General features: G+C 55.6%; 1 protein-coding gene across 1 annotated transcript in view; it reads left to right on the top strand.

Moving 5' to 3' along the window:
- RPTOR (regulatory associated protein of MTOR complex 1) overlaps window positions 1-26,522 on the top strand; it is a gene marked incomplete at its 5' end in the record, with an annotated part of 102,646 nt that overhangs the window by 50,597 nt on the left and 25,527 nt on the right. Inside the window, 13 exon segments of the mRNA XM_079323682.1 lie at window positions 2,652-2,735; window positions 3,360-3,470; window positions 5,723-5,797; window positions 6,237-6,302; window positions 6,855-7,046; window positions 8,592-8,732; window positions 9,810-9,927; window positions 11,809-11,973; window positions 12,532-12,690; window positions 17,651-17,769; window positions 21,674-21,777; window positions 22,548-22,725; window positions 23,441-23,551. Coding sequence (XP_079179808.1) covers window positions 2,652-2,735; window positions 3,360-3,470; window positions 5,723-5,797; window positions 6,237-6,302; window positions 6,855-7,046; window positions 8,592-8,732; window positions 9,810-9,927; window positions 11,809-11,973; window positions 12,532-12,690; window positions 17,651-17,769; window positions 21,674-21,777; window positions 22,548-22,725; window positions 23,441-23,551 — 1,623 coding nt within the window.

Here is a 26,522-nt window from a genome sequence, read left to right as displayed (position 1 = left end):
TGCCCAGGTGCCCGAGGGCTCTGCTCTGGCAGCAGCACCATGTCAAGCCTTCCTTCCAGAGGAATGTGCAGGGATCTGTGAGGAGACTCCCCTCCCTGTCAGCTGGGTCTGACTGGCACCATCCATCTCTGCAAGAGCAGATTTTAATTTCCTGAGTCTCCCCAGCCTGGAGAGATGGGCTGGATAAGCAGATGTGTGGTTTGTCTGTCACAGCAATGGAAGCAGGAGGGTTTAGCTGTTTCCAGGCTCTGCAGGAGTGGGACTGCAGTGGAACTCAGAGGTCACCTGTGTTCCTGCTTGGAGCAAAACTGAGCTGGGACAGTGTAATTGTGTTATAATTATAGCATGTTAATTGTACAGTGGAGTGAGATTGGCTGGTAGAGGATCCAAGGCCAGCTGATCCAGGGCAGGAAGGAGGGAGGTTCAGCCTGGCTTTGGCCTGTTTGCAGAGCCCAGGGAGAGAAGGCACCAGAGAGCAGGAGCACAGCCAGCCTGGTCCCTCTGGGGATTCCCTGCTGTGTGCAGGGCTCCTGCAATCTCTGCAGCCCTGCCTTTGGGAGGGGCTGCCTGCTGGAGTCCATGGCAATGATCCCTGTGTCCTGCTCCTGCCAGGTCACCTCTGGGTGTCCCCAGGTGCCATCTGGGGCTCCTGCTGGCCCAGGGCTGTGAGCCAGGGCTGTGCTGGGTGCCACAGCAGCACCCCATCATTGCAGCAGAAGGACAGGCTTGTGCACTGCCCCCCATGCCCACCCCAGGCTCTGGGATGTGTCAGCCTGGGCTCAGCTTGTTGTGTGGGGATGGGGATGGGAAATCCTGTGAGCCCAAGGGCTTGGTTTGGGTGGGACAGTGGAAAATGGAGCTTTTCCATCAGACACTGACTGCTCTGGGAATGTCCTGTGGGAGTTTCTGTCTTCACCAGCCTTTCAGTCAGTTCCCTTTCCTGCCAGAGTTTGGAGTTGCTGGGTTTCTCTGCAGGGTCCCAGCTGTGCCATGCCTGTGCCTCCTGCCCCTGCCAGCTCCAGCCTCACCTGCCCTGCTCTCTGCTCCTGCTTTCATCCCAAACAGCTGCCCCTGGTTCTCCTGGGCTGGCTGATGGAATGGGCTGGTGCCAGCTAGGGCAGGATGACCCAAATCCTCTCTCTTGTGAGCTGTCCTGAGAGCTGAGCTCTGATATTCAGAGTGAAACCATAGCAGTTATCACAGCCCCTGCTCTCTTCTGGGCCTTTCCTGCAGCTCCTCACTATCCAGTACCAGTCACCCAGGATGGGGGATGTCAGCCAAGTAATTCAGTTATTCTTCAATATTAAACATGAAAAATAATCTAATTTCAATATGCAGCATGCAAACACACTGAGGAGGGGATGGAATTGGGGAGGTAAATCAAGGAGTGTCTTTGCCTGAGCTCCATGCTGAAGGATGTTCCTCAATTTAAACTGAGGATTAAACCATGGTGCATTCCAATATCTTACATCTGTTAAGGAGATTAAGAACTGCAAGTCTATCTGTTTATATTTCACACCAGGGTGGGTCTAAGCCAGTAAAGCACCACCTCATTAGCACTGTCAGACTCCATTTTAATGAGATTTTTATTAACGACCAGCATGACCTTTTGCTCCCTCTTAAGTAAGTCTCTGATATTGATTTCCCAGGGAGAGCAAAGCCCCTTCCTGTCTCCTGAGCTGCTGGGAGCTGGGCCCACTGCCCTGGGTCCTGCTGCAGGAGCCAGCACCAGCGGGTGGCGGCAGGCACAGCTGGGAATTCATGGGGCATCCATAGGAAATCCCTTGGGGATCCATAGGGAAAGTTCACTGGGGAGACCATTAGGGAAGGGGACAATCCTGGGGATCCATAGGGATAATCCCTGGGATCCATAGGGAAATCCTTTGGGATCCATAGGGAAATCCTTGGGGATCCATAGGGCAAATACTGGGGATCCATAGAGAAATCCCTGGGGATCCATAGGGAAATCCTTGGGGATCCATGGGGAAATCCTTGGGGATCCATAGGGAAATCCCTGGGGATCCATAGGGAAATCCCTGGGGATCCATAGGGAAATCCTTGGGGATCCATAGGGAAATCCTTGGGGATCCATAGGGAAATCCCTGGGGATCCATAGGGAAATCCTTGGGGATCCATAGGGAAATCCCTGGGGATCCATAGGGAAATCCCTGGGGAAATCCTTGGGGATCCTTAGGGAAATCCTTAGAGTTTCCTTCCTGCTGTCTGGAGCAGCTCCACAAAGGAGCATTCCTGGGTTCCAGGGTTTGTGCCCTGCAGACTCAGGGAGGGTTTTCCCTGACAATATCCCCAGGGGGTGTTTTTTCCCTGGACAGTGACCCCATAGGGTGTTTTCCCTGGACAGTGACCCCATAGGGTGTTTTCCCTGGACAGTGACCCCAGGGGGTGTTTTCCCTGGACAGTGACCCCAGGAATGTTTCCCTGGACCATAACCCCAGCAATGCTGTCCCTGGACAGTGACCCCAGGGGGTGTTTTTTCCCTGGACAGTGACCCCAGGAATGTTTCCCTGGACCATAACCCCAGCAATGCTGTCCCTGGACAGTGACCCCAGGGGGTGTTTTTTCCCTGGACAGTGACCCCATAGGGTGTTTCCCTGGACCACAACCCCAGCAATGTTTCCCTGTGCCTGCAGGTGCTGCTGAGCCAGGTGCACAGGCTGCGAGCTCTGGACCTGCTGGGGAGGTTCCTGGACCTGGGGCCCTGGGCTGTGAGTCTGGTGAGTGGCAGCTGCTCTGGGCTGCACACAGCTGCTGGGGAGGGAGGGAGGGAGGGAGGGGAGGAGAGTGCCCAGATGTGCCAGATGAGCAGGTTTGGGGGTGGGAAATGGAGCCAGTGTCCCTCCCAGAGCAGAGCTCTGTGTTCATGCTGTGTTCATTTCCTGCACAAAGGGAACTCCTTGGGAGTAGTTAAGTGTGAAATAATGTAAGGGACAAACCAGGAGGAAATATCTGGGGCACGTTAGAGGGTTTGTCATATAAAATAAATAGCCCAGAAAAGAATATGTGTTTATGATATGTTCTTTCAGCTTACTGGCTGCATCATTTTCCACTCCTCCTTTATCTGTTTGGTGTCTGGATTTTACAAGCTCTTCTGAGCAGACTGCAGCTGCATTCTGCAGTTTGGAAAGTGGCAGCACAGTGTGGAGCATAAATAAGAATTAAACAGAGGAGCAGTTTAAAGCACTGCTGTAAATGGAGCTGTTTGATGCTAAAAGTGCTGAGGATGAAGCAGCAGCTGGCTGTGGAGCACCCAGTGGACAGAGCTGGTGATTTCCAGTGGCTGAGCTGCCCAGGGCTTTGCTCCCAGGCTTTTGCTGACAGGGATTGTTGTGTCCCTCCAGGCCCTCTCTGTTGGCATTTTCCCCTATGTGCTGAAGCTGCTCCAGAGCTCAGCCCGTGAGCTGAGGCCTCTGCTCGTGTTCATCTGGGCCAAGATCCTGGCAGTGGACAGTGTGAGTATTCCTGCCCTGCTGCTTGTGCTCCTCAGCCAGGCCTCTGCTTGATGGCCTTTCAAATCATTAATGGAGCTGGTAAGTAATTGCAGATCAATTTGTAGAGTCGTATCTGTGACTCAGTTTGTGGGTGCCATCAGTTGAGCACTATGAAATTATTAGGAGAGGTGCACACATTAATTCAGGCACAATTACAAGTCCATGTAGAGTGTCTGAACTGCTGTGGATGTTGGATCTTCCCTCTTTGGGGGTTATTTTTGTATCTCCATTTCAGTATGGAGCACAGCACTGAATTTGTGAAGGTTTTCCTGCTGCTGATCCAGCATTGTCAGGTTTAGGTTTATAACCATATTTTCATTAACATCCTAAGAGGATTTGGGAAAGCAAAGAAAATGAAAACTGTTCATCTTGGAGCTCTTGTGGAAAGCTCATTTGTGGTGCACCCAAGGCTGGGCCTCAGCCCCAGGTGAGTGGCAGGGCTCAGGTGAGTGGCAGGGGCTCAGGTGAGTGGCAGGGGCTCAGGTGAGTGGCAGGGGTTCAGGTGAGTGCCAGGGGCTCAGGTGAGTGGCAGGGGCTCAGGTGAGTGGCAGGGCTCAGGTGAGTGCCAGGGGCTCAGGTGAGTGGCAGGGGTTCAGGTGAGTGCCAGGGGCTCAGGTGAGTGGCAGGGCTCAGGTGAGTGCCAAGGCTCAGGTGAGTGGCAGGGGCTCAGGTGAGTGCCAGGGCCTCAGGTGAGTGGCAGGGGTTCAGGTGAGTGGCAGGGGCTCAGGTGAGTGCCAGGGCTCAGGTGAGTGGCAGGGGCTCAGGTGAGTGGCAGGGGCTCAGGTGAGTGGCAGGGGCTCAGGTGAGTGGCAGGGCTCAGGTGAGTGGCAGGGGCTCAGGTGAGTGGCAGGGCTCAGGTGAGTGGCAGGGGCTCAGGTGAGTGCCAGGGCTCAGGTGAGTGCCAGGGCTCAGGTGAGTGGCAGGGGCTCAGGTGAGTGCCAGGGCTCAGGTGAGTGGCAGGGGCTCAGGTGAGTGCCAGGGCTCAGGTGAGTGCCAGGGCTCAGGTGAGTGGCAGGGCTCAGGTGAGTGGCAGGGCTCAGGTGAGTGGCAGGGGCTCAGGTGAGTGGCAGGGCTCAGGTGAGTGCCAGGGGCTCAGGTGAGTGCCAGGGGCTCAGGTGAGTGCCAGGGGCTCAGGTGTGACTCCCTTGTGATTCCCTGCCCCTCACATGTTCCCTGCCATGCTCTGGCTTTGCCTGACTTGTTTTCAGGCTGACCTGGGACAGCAGCAGCTCCCTGCAGACAGAATATTCTGTTAGTTCTGAGCATGCACACCCAGCCTGCTGTGCTGTGCTGTGCTGTGTGTTGTTCACAGTGCAGCTGCTTGTTTGGGAGGAGCAGGAGGTGGCAGAGCTGCTGCCTTCCCCTGCCAGCCCCAGGAGCCCAGCAGGGAGGGTTCAGGTCTGGCTTTGTGGCCATCCCTCCCTCCTGTGAGCCCCAGGCCAGCAGAGGCAGCACAGGAGAGTGGCCTGGGCAGCCTCCCCTCTGCTGCTGAGCAGCCAGGATATGATATTTCTGTGTCATTTTATCTGGGTGAGGAACAGAAAGTGCTGACAGGGCAGGGCAGGGGTCAGGGAAGCCTCTGTAGCTGCAGCCTGGCAGCAATCCAGGCCCTCTGCCAAAACCAGCAGCTTCACTCTCTCCAGCACTAAAATATTCTCTTGCATCTCTGCCTTGCCATCCCCTCCCCTTTCAGCAATTAGTTCCCTCCTTCACCTTCTCCTCCCAATGAAAAATGCATGATCCTGTCTCTGGCAGAGCTGTGCCACAGGGAGCTGTTGCCAAGTCAGGGTTTTCTCCCTTCCATTTTCACTTTCTCCATGTGGATCCTGTCAGAGTGACCCCAGAACATGAGCCTGGAGCTGAGCTGGTGTGTCAGCAAAGCCCTGAGCCCCATGAGCCCAGCCCAGGAGCTGCCCTGTGCTCCCAGGGCTGCTCTGCAGTCTGGGCTGGCTGGAGCAGGGATAGAAATGTGCAGGGGAGGCTCAGTGTGCACAGGGATGGCTCCTTGCCTCTTCCCCTGCACTATTCCTGTTCTTTGGGGCACTGTGGGACTGCCAGAGGCTTCCCTGCTCTGATTGCAGCCTCCAGGAAGGTCTTGACTTTTATGTGGCATCTCAAATGAAAACAAGGCTGGAGAGAAGTGGTTAAGAAATGAAAGGTTTGTCCATCAGTGTGTTGTGGTTCTCACTGTGCTTTTCTTGGTCTCTTTGCAGTCATGCCAGGCTGACCTGGTGAAGGACAATGGACACAAGTATTTCCTCTCAGTCCTGGCAGATCCTTACATGCCAGTAAGGACAAGTCACATTTATTTGCTTGCCTTGTTTTGGCAGATGTGCAGCAGTTCTGGTGCCAGGTGGGGCTGGGGCTGCCTCCCCCCCAGTAGAGCCACACCAAGCAGGGCTTTACAAACCCCTGTGGAGTCTGGGGTGGGAGCTGGGCTCCAGGGTGGCTGCAGGAGCAGGGAATTGCTCCACAGCTTTGGCAGTTCCCTCTGGGCTGCTGGGCTCCCACAGGGACTGTTGGGGTCCCCCAGGGCAGGGCCAGGCTGGGGGAGTGTCTGGGGTGTAACAGGGCTGATGCCAAGAAGGGGAAGCAGGCTGGAAAGTTGTCATTCTTTAGCATGGCACCCAGCTGGGCTGCCCTTGGGACTGTGCCATGTTTGAGGCTGGGCTGGAGCTGCTCCCTGCCTGCTCTGCAGGTAACCCTGAGTGTGTGTGCTGTTTGCAGGCTGAGCACAGGACCATGACAGCCTTCATCCTGGCTGTGATTGTCAACAACTACAACACTGGCCAGGTGGGTCCCAGCCTGCCCCTCATCCCCTCCTCAGCTCTGCCTCTTGCTTTGCTTTGCTGCAAGTGTCCTGGCTTGCATCAGAGCCCAGGGCTCAACTTGGAACCAGAACTAGGACATTGGTTTTTGTTATTTCTGTGTGGTTAAGAGGAGAATTGGCCTGGAGATGGAACAGATGTTCTGTACCCAGCACTGGAGTGGGGGACAGGGACAAGAGTCCCTTCACAGAAAGAGCTCCTGGTCCTGTCCAGTGGGATCCTGATGGCTGGGAATGGTTTGTGCACTGAGCCATAAACCTCGGGGCTCTGACAGGTGCAAGGAGTGTTTCCAAAGAGGAAAAGCCAAGCTTAGTGCATTACAGAAAGCATTTTAATGCTCTACTATTTCACCAACCCTAGCTGCCTTTCCTTCCCTTCACTCTTGGTATTCTGTAACCAAACCATCAGGAACCACACGATGACCATTTTCTCCTGGCTTGCTGACTCCTTCAGCAATCTCCCTGTGTGGGGAGGGTGGGAGCTGCCTCCCGAACAAAGGGCTTGCTTTGTGCTGCAGGAAGCCTGCCTGCAGGGGAACCTGATCGCTATCTGCCTGGAGCAGCTGAACGATCCCCACCCGCTCCTGCGGCAGTGGGTGGCCATTTGCCTGGGGCGCATCTGGCACAACTTCGACTCGGCGCGCTGGTGCGGGGTGAGAGACAGCGCCCACGAGAAGCTCTACAGCCTCCTCTCCGACCCCATCCCGGAGGTAAGAGCCACCTCTGGGCTCTCCTAGAGCCTTGTGTTTGTCTGTGCTTCCGAGGAAGATCTCGCTGCTGTTTCTTCGAATCCAAGATGCCCCACGGGAGGAGCTCCAGGGGAATGCAGGGGGGCTCACAGAGCCCTGGGAGCTGGGCACTGCCTTAGGAAATGCCACGGGTTTTGCTTCCTGGCACATCAGAAGCTGTTAAAAATGTAGTCCCAAAACTCACCGTGTTTCGCAAAAAAACCCTCCAGTCTTTTTGTCCAAGTATGAAAAGTCCTCTCCCCCTGCTCGTTGTGCAAATGCATCTTTAATTGGCTGTGTTGTAGCTCTGTGACACTCCCGGGAGAGGAGGGACTGTGCAGGGCTGGCAGTGACTGCCAGAGCCCAGCACACGGGAGAGGGGAGCTGCCAAACAGCTCTGCTAACGTGCACAGACTGGAGATGAATTCCCCCACATCCAGTCCCACTCCTGCATCCTCCTCCTCCTCTTGTCCTGGCCACATCCTCCCCACTTTCTGAGCAGTGTGGGAAACAAGGTTTATTTTCTTGGTAAAATTAAACAAGTTTAATAAAAGACAATAGGAGGCAAAGGGTTAATGGCCAGGTGCTTGGCATTCAGCCAAGAGCACACCTACTGTTTTTGGAGTTACTTTTAAAACACCTTTTCTATTACATCAGCCCGTTGTATATTCATAAACTATTATGCATATTTAAACTTTTCTACAAATTAGTTTACATATTCCAGGAACTGTTTAGCATGGCTACTTTTTGGGCCCATTTTTCAGAGTATGTGTGGTTTTTGGCTGTGGTTTCAGTCTGGTTTTATTATTACCTTTAGTTTGGGCCTTGGTTCACACTTGCTTCAGATGGCAGGTGTTGATATATTAGTAGCAGTTTCATGATAAGTTTATTGGATGTTATTTTAACTAAACAGGCGGTTTAATTCCAAGTATAATTATTTATCAGCTATCCCACTACCACGTTTAAGTTTTGTTAGTAGCAGAAATAAAGACTGTATGTGTACAGCAGAGTGATTTTAGCATTACACACATAACATTTATGTTAGCATTTGTGGCAGGGGTCTGAGTGACCCCGTGCAGCAGGGGGTACAGGGGGCAGTAGGGGGGTACAGGGGGCAGTAGGGGGGTACAGGGGGCAGTAGGGGGGCACAAGGGGGCACGGGGGCAGCAGGGGGGGCACAGGGGGCAGTAGGGCTGGTACAGGGGGCACAGGGGCACGGGGGCAGCAGGGGCAGCAGGGGGGGCACAGGGGGCAGTAGGGCTGGTACAGGGGGCACAGGGGCAGCAAGGGGGGCACAGGGGGCAGTAGGGCTGGTACAGGGGGCACAGGGGCACGGGGGCAGCAGGGGGGGCACAGGGGGCAGTAGGGCTGGTACAGGGGGCACAGGGGCACGGGGGCAGCAGGGGGGGCACAGGGGGCAGTAGGGCTGGTACAGGGGCACGGGGGCAGCAAGGGGGGCACAGGGGGCAGTAGGGCTGGTACAGGGGGCACAGGGGCACGGGGGCAGCAGGCTCTCTGTGCCCCCAGGTTCGCTGTGCTGCTGTCTTTGCCCTGGGCACCTTCGTGGGTAACTCAGCCGAGCGCACGGACCACTCGACCACCATCGACCACAACGTGGCCATGATGCTGGCACAGCTCCTGCACGACGGCAGCCCCGTGGTCCGAAAGGTCAGGGGGGACGGGGGGGTGGGGTGGGGATGGGGTGGGATGATGGGATGATGGGGTGGGGTGGGATAGGGTGGGATGGGATGGGCTCGGCTGTGCCTCCTGTGCAGTTTGTGCAGACAATGAGAGAGCTCTGGCACTGAGCTCTGTTCAGTGGAAGGCTCTCCCTGCATTTAGAGCCCCAGGGATGGGTCACAGGCTGCTCCAGATTTGGGGTGAAAGGCTCTCCCTGCATTTAGAGCCCCAGGGATGGGTCACAGGCTGCTCCAGATTTGGGGTGAAAGGCTCTCCCTGCATTTGGAGCCCCAGGGATGGGTCACAGGCTGCTCCAGGTTTGGGAGAGTTCCAGTTTCTGATGCACCATCGTACATCAATAGTACATTAAATGGTTTTTGACGTTCTGGATTGTTTGTGAGGGCTGTTCTGAAGTGTCCTAATGTTTGTGTTTACTTTGCTGGAACATCAACACCCTGGCAGTTGTCACCGGCGTGGCAAAGATTCATTTCTGTTGTCTGGTTCCAACATTTAATCAGTTTAATTCAGGAGGGAGCTGCGTGTCACACTGAATGCTCTGTGAGATTCATAAATCTCTCCTTGGGAGATCAGTCCCTGAGCAGAGACAGCAGCCACAGCCAGCTCTGTCTCCTGTCTGCTGCTCCCAGGAGGGGCTGAGCTCAGTGCAGGGCTGGGCAGTGCCAGGAGGGTCCAGCTGTGCCACAGGGGGCTGAGAACCCCCAGCCCTGGCACAGCCCCTGGCTCTGGGGGAGCTCAGGGCTCCTGCATCAGTCTCAGAAACTTGGGCAGAACCAGCCACAGAGCCCCAGGGTGTTTGGGGTGGGAGGGACCAAAGCTGATCTCATTCCAACCCCAGCTGTCCATGGGCACCTCCCACTGCTCAGAGGGGAGGAAACCTGTCCAGGTAGAAAAGGAGGAATTAAGGTGAGGCAGAGTCCTCTGGTTTCTGCAGTTCACCCCTTGAATTCGGGAGAGTTCCCACCCTGGATGGACACCCAGTGACCCCCACAGTGCTGGTCAGTGTTTGCTCAGCTGTGTCACCATGGGATGTTTCTCTTTCCCCAGGAGCTGGTGGTGGCCCTGAGTCACCTGGTGGTTCAGTACGAGAGCAACTTCTGCACCGTGGCCTTGCAGTTCATAGAGGAGGAGAAGAATTATCCTCTCCCTTCTCCAGCTGCTCCAGGTGGGGGCTTGGCTTTGGGTGGGCAGGGATAAAGGGCCTGGAAGTACTTGGGAATTGTTTAAGGAGTTTTCCCAGCACACACCAGCACAATCATGTGTGGGGATTCATTAGAGAGCCCTGTTGTGAGATGTGAGTGCCAGGGAGGGGAGATCTGCTGTCTGTTCAGCCCTGTGCCATCCTCCACTGAGTCTCCACCTAAGCCCTGGCTGTAGCTCACCAGGAACCTCCTGCCCCATTCAGACAGACTCCCTTCAGCCCAGGGGTCTCTTCTTTTTCCCCTCTGCAATCCCACTGAAGGTTCAGTGTCACGTTGTCCTGGTGGGAGCTCAGCACACCATGAGCCAGCCCTGCTGCTGTGGGGGCCACACAAGGAGGGAAGAACTCTGCTCTGGGCCTGTGGCCCCATCCCTTTTGTTGTGTTTGTGGCTTTATGTGAGGAATGAAATGTGCTGGTGAAGTTGTCTCTAACCTCACCTTTTCTTCAGATGGAAACAGCAGTGGAAATCTTGAAGGGTAACAGGAGAGTCTTGGTGTGCTGTCTCTGCACAGAGTGGTTCAGTCTCCCTGTCCTCTGAATAACTGAATCATATTGGAAAATGAGCTCCTCCCCATTTGCTGCAGGAAATAAACACTGCATGTAGTTTATAAAAGTGCTTTTCCTGATCCAGAAGAATCCTGAAGTGGGATGCTCTGGAAGCACTGACCCCCCAGCACAGAGCAGCCACTCTGCAGGGAAACAGAGCAGCTCTTCTGAGGCCATGGGACTGTGTGTGCTCAGGCTGGAATATGACTGGAAATCAGGCCTGAAATTTGGTCAGGAAATTTGCTCAGGGTGAAATATGACTTGATATCATGCCTTGAAATTTGGTCAGGAAATCAGAATTTTCATAGCTCCTGGTGATGAGAAAATCCAGGGGGGGATTTAATGAGCAGCAGCAGAGAGGAGCTGCCAGCACTGCCTCAGACTGTGGTGGCACAGGGCAGAGCAGGGCTGGGATGTCCCCAAGTGCCTCAGACTGTGGTGGCACAGGGCAGGGCAGGGCTGGGATGTCCCCAAGTGCCTCAGACTGTGGTGGCACAGGGCAGGGCAGGGCTGGGATGTCCCCAAATGCCTCAGACTGTCCTGGCACAGTGCAGGGCAGGGCTGGGATGTCCCCAGGTTCCTCAGACTGTCCTGGCACAGGGCAGGGCAGGGCTGGGATGTCCCCAGGTTCCTCAGACTGTCCTGGCACAGGGCAGGGCAGGGCCAGCAGGACCCTGGGGGCTCTGGCAGGGCTGGGATGTCCCGCAGTCCCCGCAGAAGCACCAGCTCCGTGCTGCCCCTCGTTCCCTTTGCTGCTGGCAGGGCACTGCCCGTGCTGCTGAACCAGTGGTGCTCCCCTGCAGCCGGGCCCTGGGGCAGTTCTGTGGCGCTGTGGGGCCCTGGGGCAGTGCTGTGGGGCAGTTCTGTGGCGCTGTGGGGCAGTTCTGTGGCACTGCTGTCCCTGGGGCAGTTCTGTGGCGCTGCCGGGCCCTGGGGCAGTTCTGTGGCGCTGCCGGGCCATTCTGTGGCGCTGCTGGGCCCTGGGGCAGTGCTGTGGGGCAGTTCTGTGGCGCTGTGGGGCAGTTCTGTGGCACTGCCGGGCCCTGGGGCAGTTCTGTGGCGCTGTGGGGCAGTGCTGTGGCGCTGTGGGGCAGTTCTGTGGCGCTGCCGGGCAGTTCTGTGGCACTGCTGTCCCTGGGGCAGTTCTGTGGCACTGCTGTCCCTGGGGCCGTTCTGTGGCACTGCTGGGCCCTGGGGCCGTTCTCTGGCGCTGCCGGGCCCTGGGGCAGTTCTCTGGCGCTGCCGGGCCGTTCTGTGGCGCTGCCGGGCCCTGGGCAGAGCCCTGCTCTCTGTTGCAGCCCTCAGCGCCCCGTGCTGCCTGGCCGAGGGCAGCCTGGCCCCGCTGCGGGACGCGCCCTGCACGCCGCGCCTGCGCTCCGTCAGCTCCTACGGCAACATCCGCGCCGTCACCAGCGCCAGGAGCCTCAACAAGTCCCTGCAGAACCTCAGCCTCAACGAGGAGAGTAAGGCACCCTCAGAGCCCTCGGTGCAGCTGGTGCGGCTGCACTGCAGCTCACTGCCCGCCTCTCAGGGCTGGGACGGAGCTCGCGGCAATTAGCTGCAGTTCTCTGGTCATTAGCATTGATTTCTCTGAGTGTCTGGGGAGTGAAAATGTGCCCTCCAGTTTCCAAGCATAAGTGGGGTTTTAACTGGGTCTTGTGCTTGTTGTGTGTTTAATCACTCAGGGTTAAAAAGGGGAATGGTGGCTCTGCCCCTGGGTGAGGGATCTTCTTCCCTGGGGCAGGATTCAGAGGGGGGCTGCTGGCTGGGTGGGCATTGGGAGGGCATTGTTCCCTGCCAGCCCCTCTGCTGCTGGCTGGGTGGGCATTGGGTGGGCATTGGGTGGGCATTGTTCTCTGCCAACCCCTCTGCTGCTGGCTGGATGGGCATTGGGTGGGCATTGGGTGGGCATTGGGTGGGCATTGTTCCCTGCCAGCCCCTCTGCTGCTGGCTGGGTGGGCATTGGGTGGGCATTGTTCCCTACCAGCCCCTCTGCAGCCTCTGCTGTCGTGTGCTGGCAGCTGGCAGCTCCGTGGCCTTCTCCCCTGGGAACCTGAGCACCAGCAGCAGTGCCAGCAGCACTCTGGGCAGCCCTGAGAACGAGGAGTACATCCTGTCCTTCGAGACCATCGACAAGATGAGGAGAGTCAGCTCCTACTCCTCACTCAACTCTCTCATAGGTGAGTGAGCACAGCCCCTCCTGCCCCTCCTGGGCTCCCCCTGCCTGCTGGGATCCTGGCTCGGGGTCCCTGCAGGGCAGGGATGGCAGTGGCAGCTCTTGGCTCCAGTCCTGAGCTTCACTGCAGTCCTGCTGGGAATTCAGGCACGAGAATGTGGGGGCCACAACAGCTTTGCTGGAAGCTACCTGTAGCTTTTCAAACAGTCTGAGCCATTCTGGCACAACATCACAGGCACCATGCAGAAGGACCTGGCTTTTGGAATGGCCTCCTTCCAGGGAAAGCAGCATGCACAGGGAAATGCTGGGGAAGTCTCTGTATTTCCTCTGTAATCAGTAAATGGAGCCATATTTTCACAAATCAGTGCTAAGAGAGTAACTCAGGGAGAAATCACCTGGGTGATGGAACTGCCTTGACCAAAGAAACGTTTTCTCTGCTGTTTTCTAGGAGAATTAATGGTGATTTGGCTCTCCCAAGTTGAAAGATTCAGAGATTGTAATTACTGAGCCCCTGTGGCAGTTTAAAATCATGAGTTCATTAGGAACTTGATCAGTTAATTTGCTTTTGATTATCAGTAATGACACTGGATCTTCTGAAGCATGGCAGGGATGTTAGGAAATTTCTCTCCATCTTGAGCTAGGACCTGAGTTTTCCCTTTCCCCTGGTGTGTGCTTGATGGCTGCTGTGTCTCACAAGAGCTGTGGAGCACTGCTGGAAAAGGCTCTGGAGAGGAGCTGCAGGTGGGGAGGGGAACCTTGGGAAGAGAGAGCAGCTCTCCAAGGCCTCCGTCATTCCTGTTCCATCAAAGAGTCAGACCCAGCTGGAAACACAGAGCTTAGAGAAGTGTTTAAAATTCATGACTCGCACAGAATCCCATCACCTCCCCATTTGCCTGCTGCAAGCCAGGCTTTTCTCATTCCTTCTGAAGCACCAGCATCCTCCAGCCCTGTCTCCTGCTGCCCAGGAGAGGTGCCCCAGCCACCCCCAGAGCTCTGCAGCCCAGGCTCACCCCACTCCTTGATGTCCCCACGTGCCTTAGGCTGCTGCTGCAGGGGAGCTGGGGCAGCCCAGAGAGCCCTGTGATTGAAGGAATCCTGTGCCCTGCTCTGGCTCTTCTGGAAGAGGAAATGGGGCAGTGATGCCTCTGCCAGGCACCTGAGACAGCCAGAGCAATGAAAAAGATGTTTGGGGCTTGTGAGGAGACTCCAAGTGTAGCAGAAATCTGGTCTGTAAGAATGAAAGGAGAAATTTTCAGCCACAGTTTGTGTTCTGAGCTCTGCATTCCCTGAGCTGATTCACTGATCACAGAATTCCAGAGTGGTTTGGGTTGGAGGGAGCCTAAAGCCCACCCAGTGGCACCCCTGCTGTGACAGGGACACTGCCACTGTCCCAGGCTGCTCCAGCCCTGCCCAGGCTGGCTGGGACACTGCCAGGATCCAGGAGCAGCCACAACCTGCTGATACCAGAGAGGAACAAAGATCTGAGCAGTTTCTGGAACTTGGCATGCAAGGGATTGTTCTGGATCAGTCTCTGCACTGCACTGAGGCATATCCAACACCCTTCTTCCCAAAAACTCGAGGAGAGCCTCTCCATTCCTCCTTGTCCCATTTTCCAAACAATTCCTTAGCTAGCTGTGGGCCAAATGTCCCCACTGTGGCTCCCCAAATGCACCAGCACTGTTCCCTGGCAGCTGCTCCTTGGCCAGACAGGCCAGTACCAGGAGAGACATTTATTTCTGGCCCAGTTTTCCAGCTGGCAAGAGGCAGTTTGTGGTTAGTCAACAAAGACATCATTTTGGAAGGGAAGCTGAGCCTTGCTGCTTTTCCACACAGCCACTCATTAATCTTGGTGTCCTGGAAATGTTCAGTTTTAAGATAGGAAAAAGGATGGAATTGAGATGGGGGTTTGCATAGCTCCAGGCTGATTATTCATACCCAGAGTGCACGATGAAAGCCTTTGTCCTACAGAGAGCTGCACTGGAAAGATTATCTTAAGGAGTGATCAAAGAAGGAGGAAAATAAATCTTGGAGTGATGAAATGCTGGGGAATTGTTGTCTTTTCCAGCAGGAGAGGCTGGGGGAGGAGAACTGTTTGCCATTTGCCAGGATGTGCCTCAGTGCCAGTGAGGATGAGGAGGGGTGGAGGTGGATGGACAGTGAGGTGCAGGAAACAGAGAGGGCTGGGGCAGGGGAGCCTCCTACTTTGTTATGCACTGAGATAATGAGAAGGAGCTGATCAGTTCCTGTACCTGGGAATGGGCAAAATCCAGGGATTTGGGCGGGGGGGGTGGAAATGGGAACTGGCAGGGAGCAGCCACAGGTCTGGTTTTGCTGTGGGAAGTGGAGCTGCCCCATCTGTGGAAGTCAGGGCTTGAAATCACTGCAGTGATTTTTACAGAGGACTGGGGGAAAACCCTGTCCCAGCCTGGCAAATCCAAGGGAATAAATAAAGCCATGAGCACTGTGACTCTCCCTGGAGCTGCAGGAGCCTGGCCCTCAACTGACCCTCAGCTGTGCAGGCAAAACCAAGCTGGGGGAAAGGCAGGCAATTTATTTTTGACATTCTTAGCAGACAGGGATCATTTTGTAAACACGAGTGCACACTGCAAGGTGCACTGGACTGGCTGGCTGTGGGTGTGAGTAATTCCAGAGCTGTCTGCTCCCATTAATGCCCAGCCCTGCCCAGCTCCTGCCCTGCACCTCAGGACAGCTCAGGCATTGGAGTCCCAAAGGTGCAGTGGAGCTGCTGCTCCTCCTGCTGCTCTTTGTCCAGGGACTGGAGCTCAGGGTCTGACAGCACTGTCAGATGTGTGTCCTGCACTGGCAGTGAGGTGGTGGCAGCAGGAAAGAGCAGCCCTGGAGCAGCAGCCCTGAGCCCAGGTGCCTTTGTAGAAACTCCCTGTGTTCTCCTCAAAGGCTGCCAGGTGAAGGGGGAATTGCACTGCCACAGTTCTGCTTCAAATTTGGTTTTTCCCTGACTCTTAGATGTATAAAAAATGTCGTTGGGTTTCTTCCTCAGTGATTGAGGTGGTTTTCAGAGCCCCTGGGAAATCAGCTGGGTGCCCCCCTCACTCTTCTCCTCTCCCTTTCCTTTTACTCTCCTTCAAGGGCTTTAAAGAACTGAAGGCAGGCAGATTTCCCACTGGCCCTTATGTAACAGGCTGGAGTGTGGGAGGCAGAGCTCTGGGCACAGCTCTGGGCACACCTCAGACATTACCTGGCTGCTGCTTCATCAGCTGAGCCTTTTTTCCTCCCACACCTTGTAGCACTTTGCCTCTCTCCCTTCTCCTTCTTTATCCTTCCTCTTCCAGTTTTTCTTTCCTTGGTAATAGAAGCTTCAGGATTTAACATTGTTATATATTTACAGCCTTTGCAATTTTACTGTATTACATAAATATTAGACAAAATTACATAAATATATGTTTACAGTCTTTACAATTTACATTGTTAGAGGTTTTACAGCCTTGCCAGGTCCTAAAGGGGCTTCAACAGAACTGGAGAGGGGATTTACACAAGAACACAGGGAATGGCTTCCCACTCCCAGAGGGTTCCATGGGATACTGGGGGGAAATTCTTCCCTGGGAGGGTGGCACAGGGTGCCCAGAGAAGCTGTGGCTGCCCCTGGATCCCTGGAAGTGTCCCAGGCCAGGCTGGAATAACCTGGGACAGTGGGAGTGTCCCTGCCCATGGCAGGGGGTGGCACAGGATGGGCTCCCAAGTGCCCCCAAGGCCAGGTGGGATTCTCAGGTTTGTCAGACCCTGTCCCTGGCTTTGGGAGGGTTGGCATCAGCTGCAGGATCTGCTTGGGTCACCCCCAGCCCATGAACAGCATGGTCCAGGTGGTCCCTTCATGAACCTTGGAGGTTTCCAGGTGCAGATTGAAGCAGGAGCCACTGGGAGCATCCTTTGTTTGCCAGGTGGGAGAGAGACCCTGTGAGTGGGGAGGAGCTGGGGCAGAGGAGGGTTCCCCTTCAGAGCCCCCCAGGGCAGCTGCAGGCTCCTGGAGCCTCCTGCTGCTCTCAGCCCCTGCTCAGAGCTGCCCCAGCCCTTTCTGCTGCTTCAGGGATGGCTTCAGCTCTGCCAGGTGAGGAGCTGCTGGGGGCCCTTTCCTCCCAACTTTATATTTAGATACCTCCAGAAACACGGGAGGAAAAGCAGTAACAGCTTGATCTGTCATTTAGCACTGATTGTGACTCATCTTCAATCTATTTTAGCTGTTTTTTGTTGTTGGTGCAGCCACTCTAACATTGTCCAAGTGGCTGCACCCCCAGCCAGGGCGTTGCACGATCAGGGCTCGGAGGCACAGGAACAAATTTCTCACCCAAAAGCAGCCAAATAAAATGTTCACAGAATTTTGTCTGTTGTTGCAAATGCTTATTAATTTGATTTGTACTTTGAATCTGTCAGTCCCTTCTGCTGAAATACTGAACAGCTGATCTGCTCATTAAATAACAAGTTGGAGGAATTGATACAAATGTCAATAGGAAAGAGTGAGTTCCTGAGGGCTCAATCCCAAAGCTTTGCTTTCAACATTTAGTAAACTTGTGGAGTGTACAAAGCCCTGAACAATTCAATAAAAATACCACAACAGTGTTAGGCACTGAGTGTGGGTTTATACCTTTAAATCAGGAATCCCAGGCATTATCCACTTGGCCTTTCCAGGTGATTTGCTTCAGGAGCCTGGAAAAGCAGGAGTTGGACTGGAGATGATTTAGAGAGTCTTTTATTTGTTTTGCTTCCTCCCACTTCGATTTCACAAGCCCTTGCAGAGTTCACAGACAGGCAAAAGGGAGACAATATGCCCACGTGGGATGTTTTTGAGCTCCTCTCTTGATGTTCCCTGAGATGTCACTGGGTTGTTTGGAGTTCTAATGAATTTTCTCACATCAGATCAAAGAATTGGAGTTGATGGATTGTCATGTGCTGCAGGGCTTTGGGGTTTGTTGTGTTTCTTATGATTCTAGGTGTGAGTTTCAACAGTGTTTATACCCAAATTTGGAGAGTGCTCCTTCACCTGGCTGCTGACCCCTATCCTGATGTGTCTGACCTGGCCATGAAGGTTCTCAACAGCATTGCCTACAAGGTATGTGCCTGTCCCTGCTGACCTGTGCCTGCCAGGCCTTTGGATGTGGATTTGTTCATGCTTAGGCAAGGCTTAGGCAGGCTGACCTGGATGGGTCTGTTGGAGGGCTCTGCCTTTTGCACAAGGAGCTTTTAATGCTTCAGGATGATAAACCCTGCTCTGAACTCTGATCAGGTAAAATCAACCAAAGGGGGAGGGCCTGGGCTTGTTTGAGGGTGTAAATTAGGTGCAGATTTGGACAGTAGGTCTGGATTAGAAGTCTACTTGTCTAGATCAGTCCCTGGGCTAAACCTGAAGTACCCTTGATTAAATTATCCGTTTGCAAACTGATTTAGATAATGCAAGTGGGACTGGCCTGCAGACTGAAGCCACAACGGCTCTCCAACCCAGGTGAACTAGTACATGTGAGTCAGCATGCAGACCCTGCCACTTCACCCCAGCCCAGGCTGGGTGCCTAAACCTCCATGCTCATCCCATCTCATCCTGGGGCTGACAAGATGTCCCTGGAGGTGCCACCCCGGGGCATCTTGTCACTGTGTGTCCCTGGCTGGCACAGAAGGCTCTGTGTGAGCCCTTCTGGCCACTCAGCATCCATGAGCCATTGCCATGGGAGCTCTCTTACTGTGCAGGGACAGTCCCCAGAGCCTCAGCCTGGGGCTGCAGTAAGAGGTGCCAGCATTGTGCACTGCCACCCCAATGCCTCAGAGATCTCTGCTTGGAAATCACAGCAGTTATGGCCTGAGCTCTGGTTTGTTTGAAGTGCACGTGCCAGTGAGTGGCAGGGGATGGGTTTGGGACAGAGGATTCTCCTGGGAGTGGGGGCAGAGCTCAGCCCTTCCTGGTGAGACAGGGCTGCAGCAAATGACAGGCTGGAGGTGCCAGGTGAGGGGAAGAAGGAAAGGAAGAGCTGGAAGATTTCCCTCTCTCTGTGCTAGATGCATGAAACTATTTCAGTTCTGTCTTTGGAAGGCTCTTGGCAAAATGAGATGTTGCTCCTGCTATTCAAAGGGATACAAAGAGGAACCAGGTCTGCTCTTCCTGACTGAAATGTGTTCTCAGGAGCTCTCCCTGGCCAGTGGGGAGGTGGATCAGTATCAATACTGATATTGGTGCTGCTGTGCCAGCAGAACTGTGGTTGTTGTGTCACATCCCAGGGATTGCTGGGACTGCTGGGGAATTCTGTGGTGGCTCTGACAAGTTTGTGCTGGTGCTGAGCCCAGTCCCAAGGCTCAGCTGCTGGGTCTCCTGCATCTCACCCTGCCCAGCTGGGCCAGCTGCTCTGCCCCTGCTTCCTAAGGCACAGCTCTTGGCACAGCAAGCATTCCCACTCCCAGGGCTTTCCCTGGGGATGCTTCAGTCAACAAAACTGATTTGTTGTGTGCCTGAGCCCAGGACCCACACCCAGAGCTCAGTCCTGGGTTCCTGCTGTGCATGTGGGGCTTTGCTTTGGCCAGCACCAGCTGCCCTGGGTGGCTCCTAAGGAAGTTTCCTAATGCAAACAAGCCCCAGAACCACAAGCCCCAGGCTGTGAGCTGCCCAGCACTGGCTGTAAGGCTCAGACCCTGGGCTGCCCTTCCCCCTGTGCTGCAGGACCAGCCTGTGCTGGGGCTCAGGCAGGAGCTGGCCCGTGTCTGATGCAAATCAGTGGCAATTAAATCTTTGCTAAGTGTGTCCTGAGACCTTTCCTTGGTGCTGATGGAGCTTGGTGGGTGTGGAGGGGAGTGCTGGGCGTGGGCCAGCAAACAAAAAGTGTTATTGCTTCAGCAAAAATACTGCCTCAGGTGATGTGGAACATTGAATGTTCCAGGGGATTAATGTTTGGGTTTAATTACTGTAAAATTCAGGGAAGGAGAGGCTTCATTTTGGAGCTGGGCCAGATGAGGTTTTCTTCTGCTGGCACAGCTGAGCAGAACTCTGTGGTCTGGGGGACCTGGCTGGGGCTGGGGGCTTCAGTGGGAACAGCTGGGCAGACTGTCCAAACACATGGAGAGTGGTGGGGGTCTCCAAACTGCAGAGCCATGGAGTGGGTTGGGTGGGAAGGGACCTTAAAGCTCCTCCCAGCCCGTGCTGTGGGCAGGGACACCTTGCACTGTCCCAGCTTGATCCAAGCTCTGTCCAGCCTGGCCTGGGGCACTGCCAGGGATGCAGGGGCAGCCCCAGCTGCTCTGGCACCCTGTGCCACCCTCCCAGGACAGAGTTCCTTCTCAGTGTCCCACCCAGCCCGGGTGGCCCTGCCTTGGCAGGATGACCTGGGTGGTCTCCAGAGGTCCCTTCCAGCCCCTCTGCTCTGGGTTCTGTCCTGGTGTTCTCAGTGGGACCAGCGTGTCCTGTGTTTCTCAGAAGGGCTGTGGGGCTGTGCTGCTGTGAGCAGTTGGTGTGTGGGCAGCCCAGACGTGCAGCCTTCCTGCAGGATCTGCTGCTGCTCTGTTCTGGGCTCATTAGGCACTGCTGGGCCTCCCCCAGCCTCAGGCTGCCTTGGGCTTTATGTGGGTGATGCAGATGGGAATGGTGCAGTTCTTCCTGGCCTGAGCCTTGGAGAACGCCCAGAGCTGCTTTTTGTGAGCACCAAAACAAACAACAGGGACCCAGGGCTCAGTGCTGGCCTCAAAAATCAAAAAGCCTTAAGAGGAAAGTTTGCTTCAGCCCAGGCTGCTTTGTGCAGGTGTTTTTAATGAAGGCTCAAGGCTGAATCAGAGAATCATTGGGGCTGGAACAGCCTCTGAGCCCACCCAGTGCAGCCACCCCCCAGCACTGCCAAGGCCACCACTGTCCTGTCCCCAGGTGCCACATCCACAGGGCTGTTGAATTAAATCCCCCAGGACTCCACCCCTGCCTGGGCAGCTGTGCCAGGGCTGCACAGCCCTTCCAGGGAAGGAACTTTGCCAATACCCAACCTGAACCTCCCCTGGCACAGCTTGAGACCGTTTCCTCTTGTCCTGCTGTCCCCTGGGAGCAGAGCCTGACCCCCCCTGGCTGCTCCCTCCTCTCAGGGGCTTGTGCAGAGCCACAAGTTCCCCCTGAGCCTCCTTTTCTCCAGGCTCAGAACGTGTTTATGCGTTATGGTCACAAATGCTGTGGGTTATGGGAGCTGCAGGATGGTAAGGGGTCAGCTGGTGGCTGTGGGGAGCCCTGGGCAGCTGAGGGGACCCCAGCCTGTCCCCCTGCCCTGTGTTTGGGGTGCCTGCAGCTGGCTCTGGGTGCTGCTCTCAACTCTGGGGTAAGTGTTCTGCCAGAGGCAGCAGTGGAGCCTTTGGGTGGGAGCAGCCCAGAGCCCCCAGACCCTCGGGCTGGGGCAGTGCTGAGCTGGGCTGGGCTGAGCTGGGCTGGGCTGAGCTGGGGTGAGCTGAGCTGAGCTGAGCTAAACTGAGCTGAGCTGAGCTGGGCTGGGCTGAGCTGACCCGGGCTGAGCTGGGCTGAGCTGGGCTGAGCTGAGCTAAACTGAGCTGAGCTGAGCTGAGCTGGGCTGGGCTGAGCTGACCCGGGCTGGGCTGGGCTGAGCTGGACTGGGCTGAGCTGACCCGGGCTGAGCTGAGCTGAGCTGGGCTGGGCTGAGCTGAGCTGAGCTGAGCTGAGCTGAGCTGAGCTAAACTGAGCTGAGCTGAGCTGGGCTGGGCTGAGCTGACCCGGGCTGAGCTGGACTGGACTGAGCTGGGCTGGGCTGAGCTGACCCGGGCTGAGCTGGGCTGGACTGGGCTGAGCTGGGCTGGGCTGGGCTGAGCTGAGCTGAGCTGGGCTGAGCTGACCCGGGCTGAGCTGGGCTGGGCTCAGCTGAGCTGAGCTGTCTGTTCCCCCCAGAGCCCCCAGACCCCTCCCTGCCCCAGGCTGGGGCAGTGCCCGTGCTGGGCTGAGCTGGGCTGAGCTGAGCTGAGCTGATCTGATGTGCCCTGCCCTGTCTGTCCCCCAGGCCACGGTGAACGCCCGCCCCCAGCGCATCCTGGACTCCTCCTCGCTGACACAGTCGGCCCCTGCCAGCCCCACCAACAAGGGCATGCACATCCACCAAGTGGGGTGAGTCCAGCCTGGCCTCCTGCACCTCCTGTGCCCGGGTGGCTGCTCCCTGCCCAGCCCAGCCAGGGAGCTGCCCCAGGGGCACAGTGTGCCTCCTGCTCTCAGGGGGAGGGTGGGAGTGGATGGAGAGCTCTGGGGAAGGGTGGGGGGTTCCTTCCTGCTTTCCTTTAGGGCAAAGAGTAACAAGCCCCACTGGGTGTCTGAGGTGAAGAGCTGACTGGCTGTTTTTGCCTCTCCTGAGCTCTGCTGCCCAAATTCCCACTGACGTCTGAGCTGTGCCTGCTGCACCTGGAGCTGATGAAAGCCAGGGTTAACTGATGGGCAGCACACCTGCCTGAACTGCAGGGAAACTGAGAGGGCTGGGGGCAAAGCTGGGGGCTGGAAATGGGAGAGAAAACACCACCCCTTAGATCTGCTGGGTAACCAGGGTGTACCTGTAAGATCCCAGGTTGGAGCAGAGGGCCCAGTTTAAATTCCAATGGTTTGGAGCTTCAGTCCCCCCATGGAAATGCAGCCCTGGCTTAGGTCAGCCATCACAGGTTCCCAGAGCATTAAGGCTCATCCCCTCAGGCTGGAGTGGGCACAGTCAGAGCTCCCTCTTGGTTTGGGGTGGGTTTGCCCTTTGGAGGGGACGTGGGAATTGTGACCTTTCTGCAGAGGAGCCACCACAGCGAAGCACAGACCTTGTCAGAAGGGAGCAAAGAGACAAGCAGACAATTCCCACACAACCCTGGTGCCCAGGCATACCCAACCCCTGTTGTGTCCCCCAGGGGGTCTCCTCCCACCAGCAGCACCAGCAGCTCCAGCCTGACCAGCGAGGTGCCCAAGGCGGGGCCGAGCCGGGAGCTGCCGGCGCGCCCCGGCACTGCCAGCGTGCCCCTGCAGTACACCCCCCACTCCCACCAGTTCCCCAGGACCAGGAAGATGTTTGACAAGGGCCCAGAGCAGGTAAGGAGCCTTCCCTGGCAGCTTCTCCCTGCTGGGGTTTGTCCCACTTTCTGTGGTTTATTTCTGTGCATCCCTCGTTTGCTTCCAGCTGCTGCTAATCCAGATTGGTTGCCTCTAACCAGCCAAATAAAAATTGATTAATTTATTTTCTTCAGGATAAATTGTGGTTTATAGCTTTTGATAGGGCATTATTCACTTCTGCCACTAAGCAATGTGTCTAATCAGAGTCCGTGGCTTACTCTTCTGTAAACATTTGTGTGCCTGAGTGACAGCCCAGAGCCAGATCCCTGACCCTGGGGCTGCTCTCCAGGCAGAGCAGGGACACAGGGTGAGCACCTTCCCTTCTCTGGGCCTTGGCAGCAGCAGCCTGGATCATGTTCTGGAAGGGAATGGAGCAGCTTCTCCCTTTTCCCTCGGGGTGTCCTGTGTGACAGACACTCATCCACACCCAGCTTGGCACAGCTGAGGCTGGATCCTGACTCATCCTCACTGCTCCCCACACCCCCCTGGACAGGGCTCCTGCTGAGGGGCCATGGGGCTGCTGCTCCCAGATCCCTGAGAGGGGATGAGGGACTGTGCCCCTTTCCAAGGGGACCCCTGAGCTGCTGTACAGCATTTCCTGCATGGCCAATGTGTTTGGGAGCTTTGGGTGTCCCTGGGGTGTGCTGGGGGTCCCTGGCCCTGCAGGGGGCTGAGCCCTGTCCCCTCCCCACAGACAGCTGATGATGCTGATGATGCTGTGGGGCACAAGAGCTTCATCTCAGCAGCACTGCAGACAGGTTTCTGTGACTGGAGCGCCAAGTACTTCGCCCAGCCCGTCATGAAGGTAACCTGGGGCTGTGCTGGCCCTGGCCACAGCTGCCAGCCCTGCCCTGCTCTTCCCCTTTCCTGCCCTCTGGGGGGGCCAAGGAGTGAAGGGGTTTCCTTCTATCCTGCTGTCTGGGGAGCTGTGGGACTGCCCATCAGACCAGAAGGGTCACTGAGGGTGGGACAGGGAGCCCAGGGCAAGCTCAGCTCCCCGTGGAGCACAATCCACAACTAGTGCAGGAATGAGGAGAGCTTCTGTGTCCAGTTCCCCCAGTTTTGCCTGGTTGCACTGCAGAGTTGTTCAATTGGAAAGTTGTGCTGCTCTGATTTAGAAAATTGCATTCTAGCTAAAATGAATTGCTTTGTAAAATAAATACTTGGAGTAAGGAAGGCCCTTTTCCCCAGAAAGGACAGTGAGAGGCTGGAGAAAGAGAAATGCTGTTTTCTTTGTGACATTCCAGCTGAATCTGCAGGCTGTGGTAGGGAGGCTGCCCTGGGGGAGGCCAGGGTGGCAGCAGGACAGACCCTGCTGTCCTCAGGTGGGAGCTGTGCTCTGCTTCCAGCAGACTCCTCTCACTTACAGGGGAGAAGGTGAGAGGGGCTGGATGCCATGAGTGCCTGGGGAAGCTTGGGCAGCATTACTGTTGGGTTTTAAAGTTTTTAAAAAATTAAGAAGTTGTGTTATAGTGAAGAATAAGGGTGGGAATGACAAACTTATATCCAGGTCTCTGCAGAATGACCTGTTTGTTTAGCTAAGCTGTGTGAGTGAGAGAGAAACTGAAACCTTGTTCAGGTGAAACTCAAGCCAGAGCTCTTAAGAGATATGGGCAAAGATATCAATGACTGGAAAGAGAAGCTGTTAAATTCCCAGAATATTTAGCTGTTAAATTCCCAGAATGTTTTAGCTGTTGAATTCCCAGAATGCTTCAGCCAAAGCTCAGGTTTCAGGTTTAATGTGGAACAGGACAAGCAGTAAATCTCCCTCATTAAAGGCAGCTTCCAGGTGCCCTGGGAGCTCAGGGAGCCCAAAGGTGTCAGGGCTGGGAGCTCCATCTCTTGGAGGGGCTGCTGTGCCTGGCAGGGACAGGGCCCAGGCTCCTCTCCACAAATATCCTCTCCACTGTGGATATTTGTGTGCAAGCACTGCTGCTGAGATGCTGGGAGGAGCAAATGGTGTGGGTTTGGTGTGGGTTTGGTGTGGGTTTGGTGTGGGTTTGGTGTGGGAACGGTGTGGGAATGGTGTGGGTTTGGTGTGGGTTTGGTGTGGGTTTGGTGTGGGTTTGGTGTGGGTTTGGTGTGGGTATGGTGTGGGTTTGGTGTGGGGATGGTGTGGGTTTGGTGTGGGTGTGGTGTGGGTTTGGTGTGGGTTTGGTGTGGGTTTGGTGTGGGTTTGGTGTGGGAATGGTGTGGGTTTGGTGTGGGTTTGGTGTGGGTTTGGTGTGGGTTTGGTGTGGGTTTGGTGTGGGTTTGGTGTGGGAATGGTGTGGGTTTGGTGTGGGTTTGGTGTGGGAACGGTGTGGGAATGGTGTGGGTTTGGTGTGGGTTTGGTGTGGGTTTGGTGTGGGTTTGGTGTGGGTTTGGTGTGGGTTTGGTGTGGGAATGGTGTGGGTTTGGTGTGGGTTTGGTGTGGGTTTGGTGTGGGTTTGGTGTGGGAATGGTGTGGGTTTGGTGTGGGTTTGGTGTGGGAATGGTGTGGGAATGGTGTGGGTTTGGTGTGGGTTTGGTGTGGGTTTGGTGTGGGTTTGGTGTGGGTTTGGTGTGGGTTTGGTGTGGGTTTGGTGTGGGTTTGGTGTGGGTTTGGTGTGGGTTTGGTGTGGGTTTGGTGTGGGTTTGGTGCGGGTTTGGTGTGGGTTTGGTGCGGGTTTGGTGCGGGTTTGGTGCGGGTTTGGTGCGGGTTTGGTGCGGGTTTGGTGCGGGTTTGGTGTGGGAATGGTGTGGGTTTGGTGTGGGAATGGTGTGGGTTTGGTGTGGGAATGGTGTGGGTTTGGTGCGGGTTTGGTGCGGGTTTGGTGCGGGTTTGGTGCGGGTTTGGTGCGGGTTTGGTGTGGGTTTGGTGTGGGTTTGGTGTGGGTTTGGTGTGGGTTTGGTGTGGGTTTGGTGCGGGTTTGGTGCGGGTTTGGTGCGGGTTTGGTGTGGATTTGGTGTGGATTTGGTGTGGATTTGGTGTGGATTTGGTGTGGGTTTGGTGCTGCCTCCTGGGAGCTGGGGCTGAGCCATCTGCACCACACTCCTGGAGTGTTCAGGGGCTGGGGAGGGAACTGCCCAAGTCTGAGGAAATCAGAACAGGATTGATTTCCAGAGGGAATCACCAGTGAAGTGATTGCCTGGCACTTGCTCAGCTGCTGTGAAATTCCCTTTCTGCTGGAGCCCCCCAGGAATTCCCTGGGGCACATTGGGATGTGGGGCTGGGCTGCCTGGCCAACTTCCACCAGGGCTTTTCTCCTCCAGAAGAGCTTCAGGGTCTTGATTCAGAGCAGAGCACAAGAGGAGGAAGATGATGTTTGATCTCTTAGTTCTTATTAAAATAATTTGTCTGCTCCCTAGAAAAAACTCTTCCCAGGGAAGAGGGGGGTCTTTATTAATAAAATAAATCAGAGTAGGCAGCCAGGCACGGGCAGGGGTAGTGGGGAGCTCTGTGGGGAAGTGCCTTTACTACTATTTCCTGCACATAAAATAGATTAAATGGCTTTATGGGGGGCAATAAAAAAAGTAGAGCATTCCTGTACTGCTTCCCAGAAGGCAGGGAGGGAAGGGAGCCTTCCTGCAGAGCCAGGGTGCTCTGTGTGCCCCAGGGAGCAGCAGCAGGACACAGCCCTGGCCCCCTGAGCCTCTGGGGCTGAGCTGCTGAGCAGAGCTGCCCCCACAGCCCCGGGTGAAGCTTGGACAGAGCCAGGTCTGGGTTTCCCAGTCACACTAGGGAGGGAATTGACTTCCCTGGCACTTCTGCACAGCAGCTTTGGAAGGCCAGGCAGAGGGAGTTTCTGCAGGTG

Source organism: Erithacus rubecula (genome assembly GCF_903797595.1).
Source record: "Erithacus rubecula genome assembly, chromosome: 20".
Taxonomy (NCBI): domain Eukaryota; kingdom Metazoa; phylum Chordata; class Aves; order Passeriformes; family Muscicapidae; genus Erithacus; species Erithacus rubecula.
The sequence above is the reverse complement of the archived record's forward strand: the minus strand, read 5'-3'. Positions and strand labels throughout refer to the sequence as shown.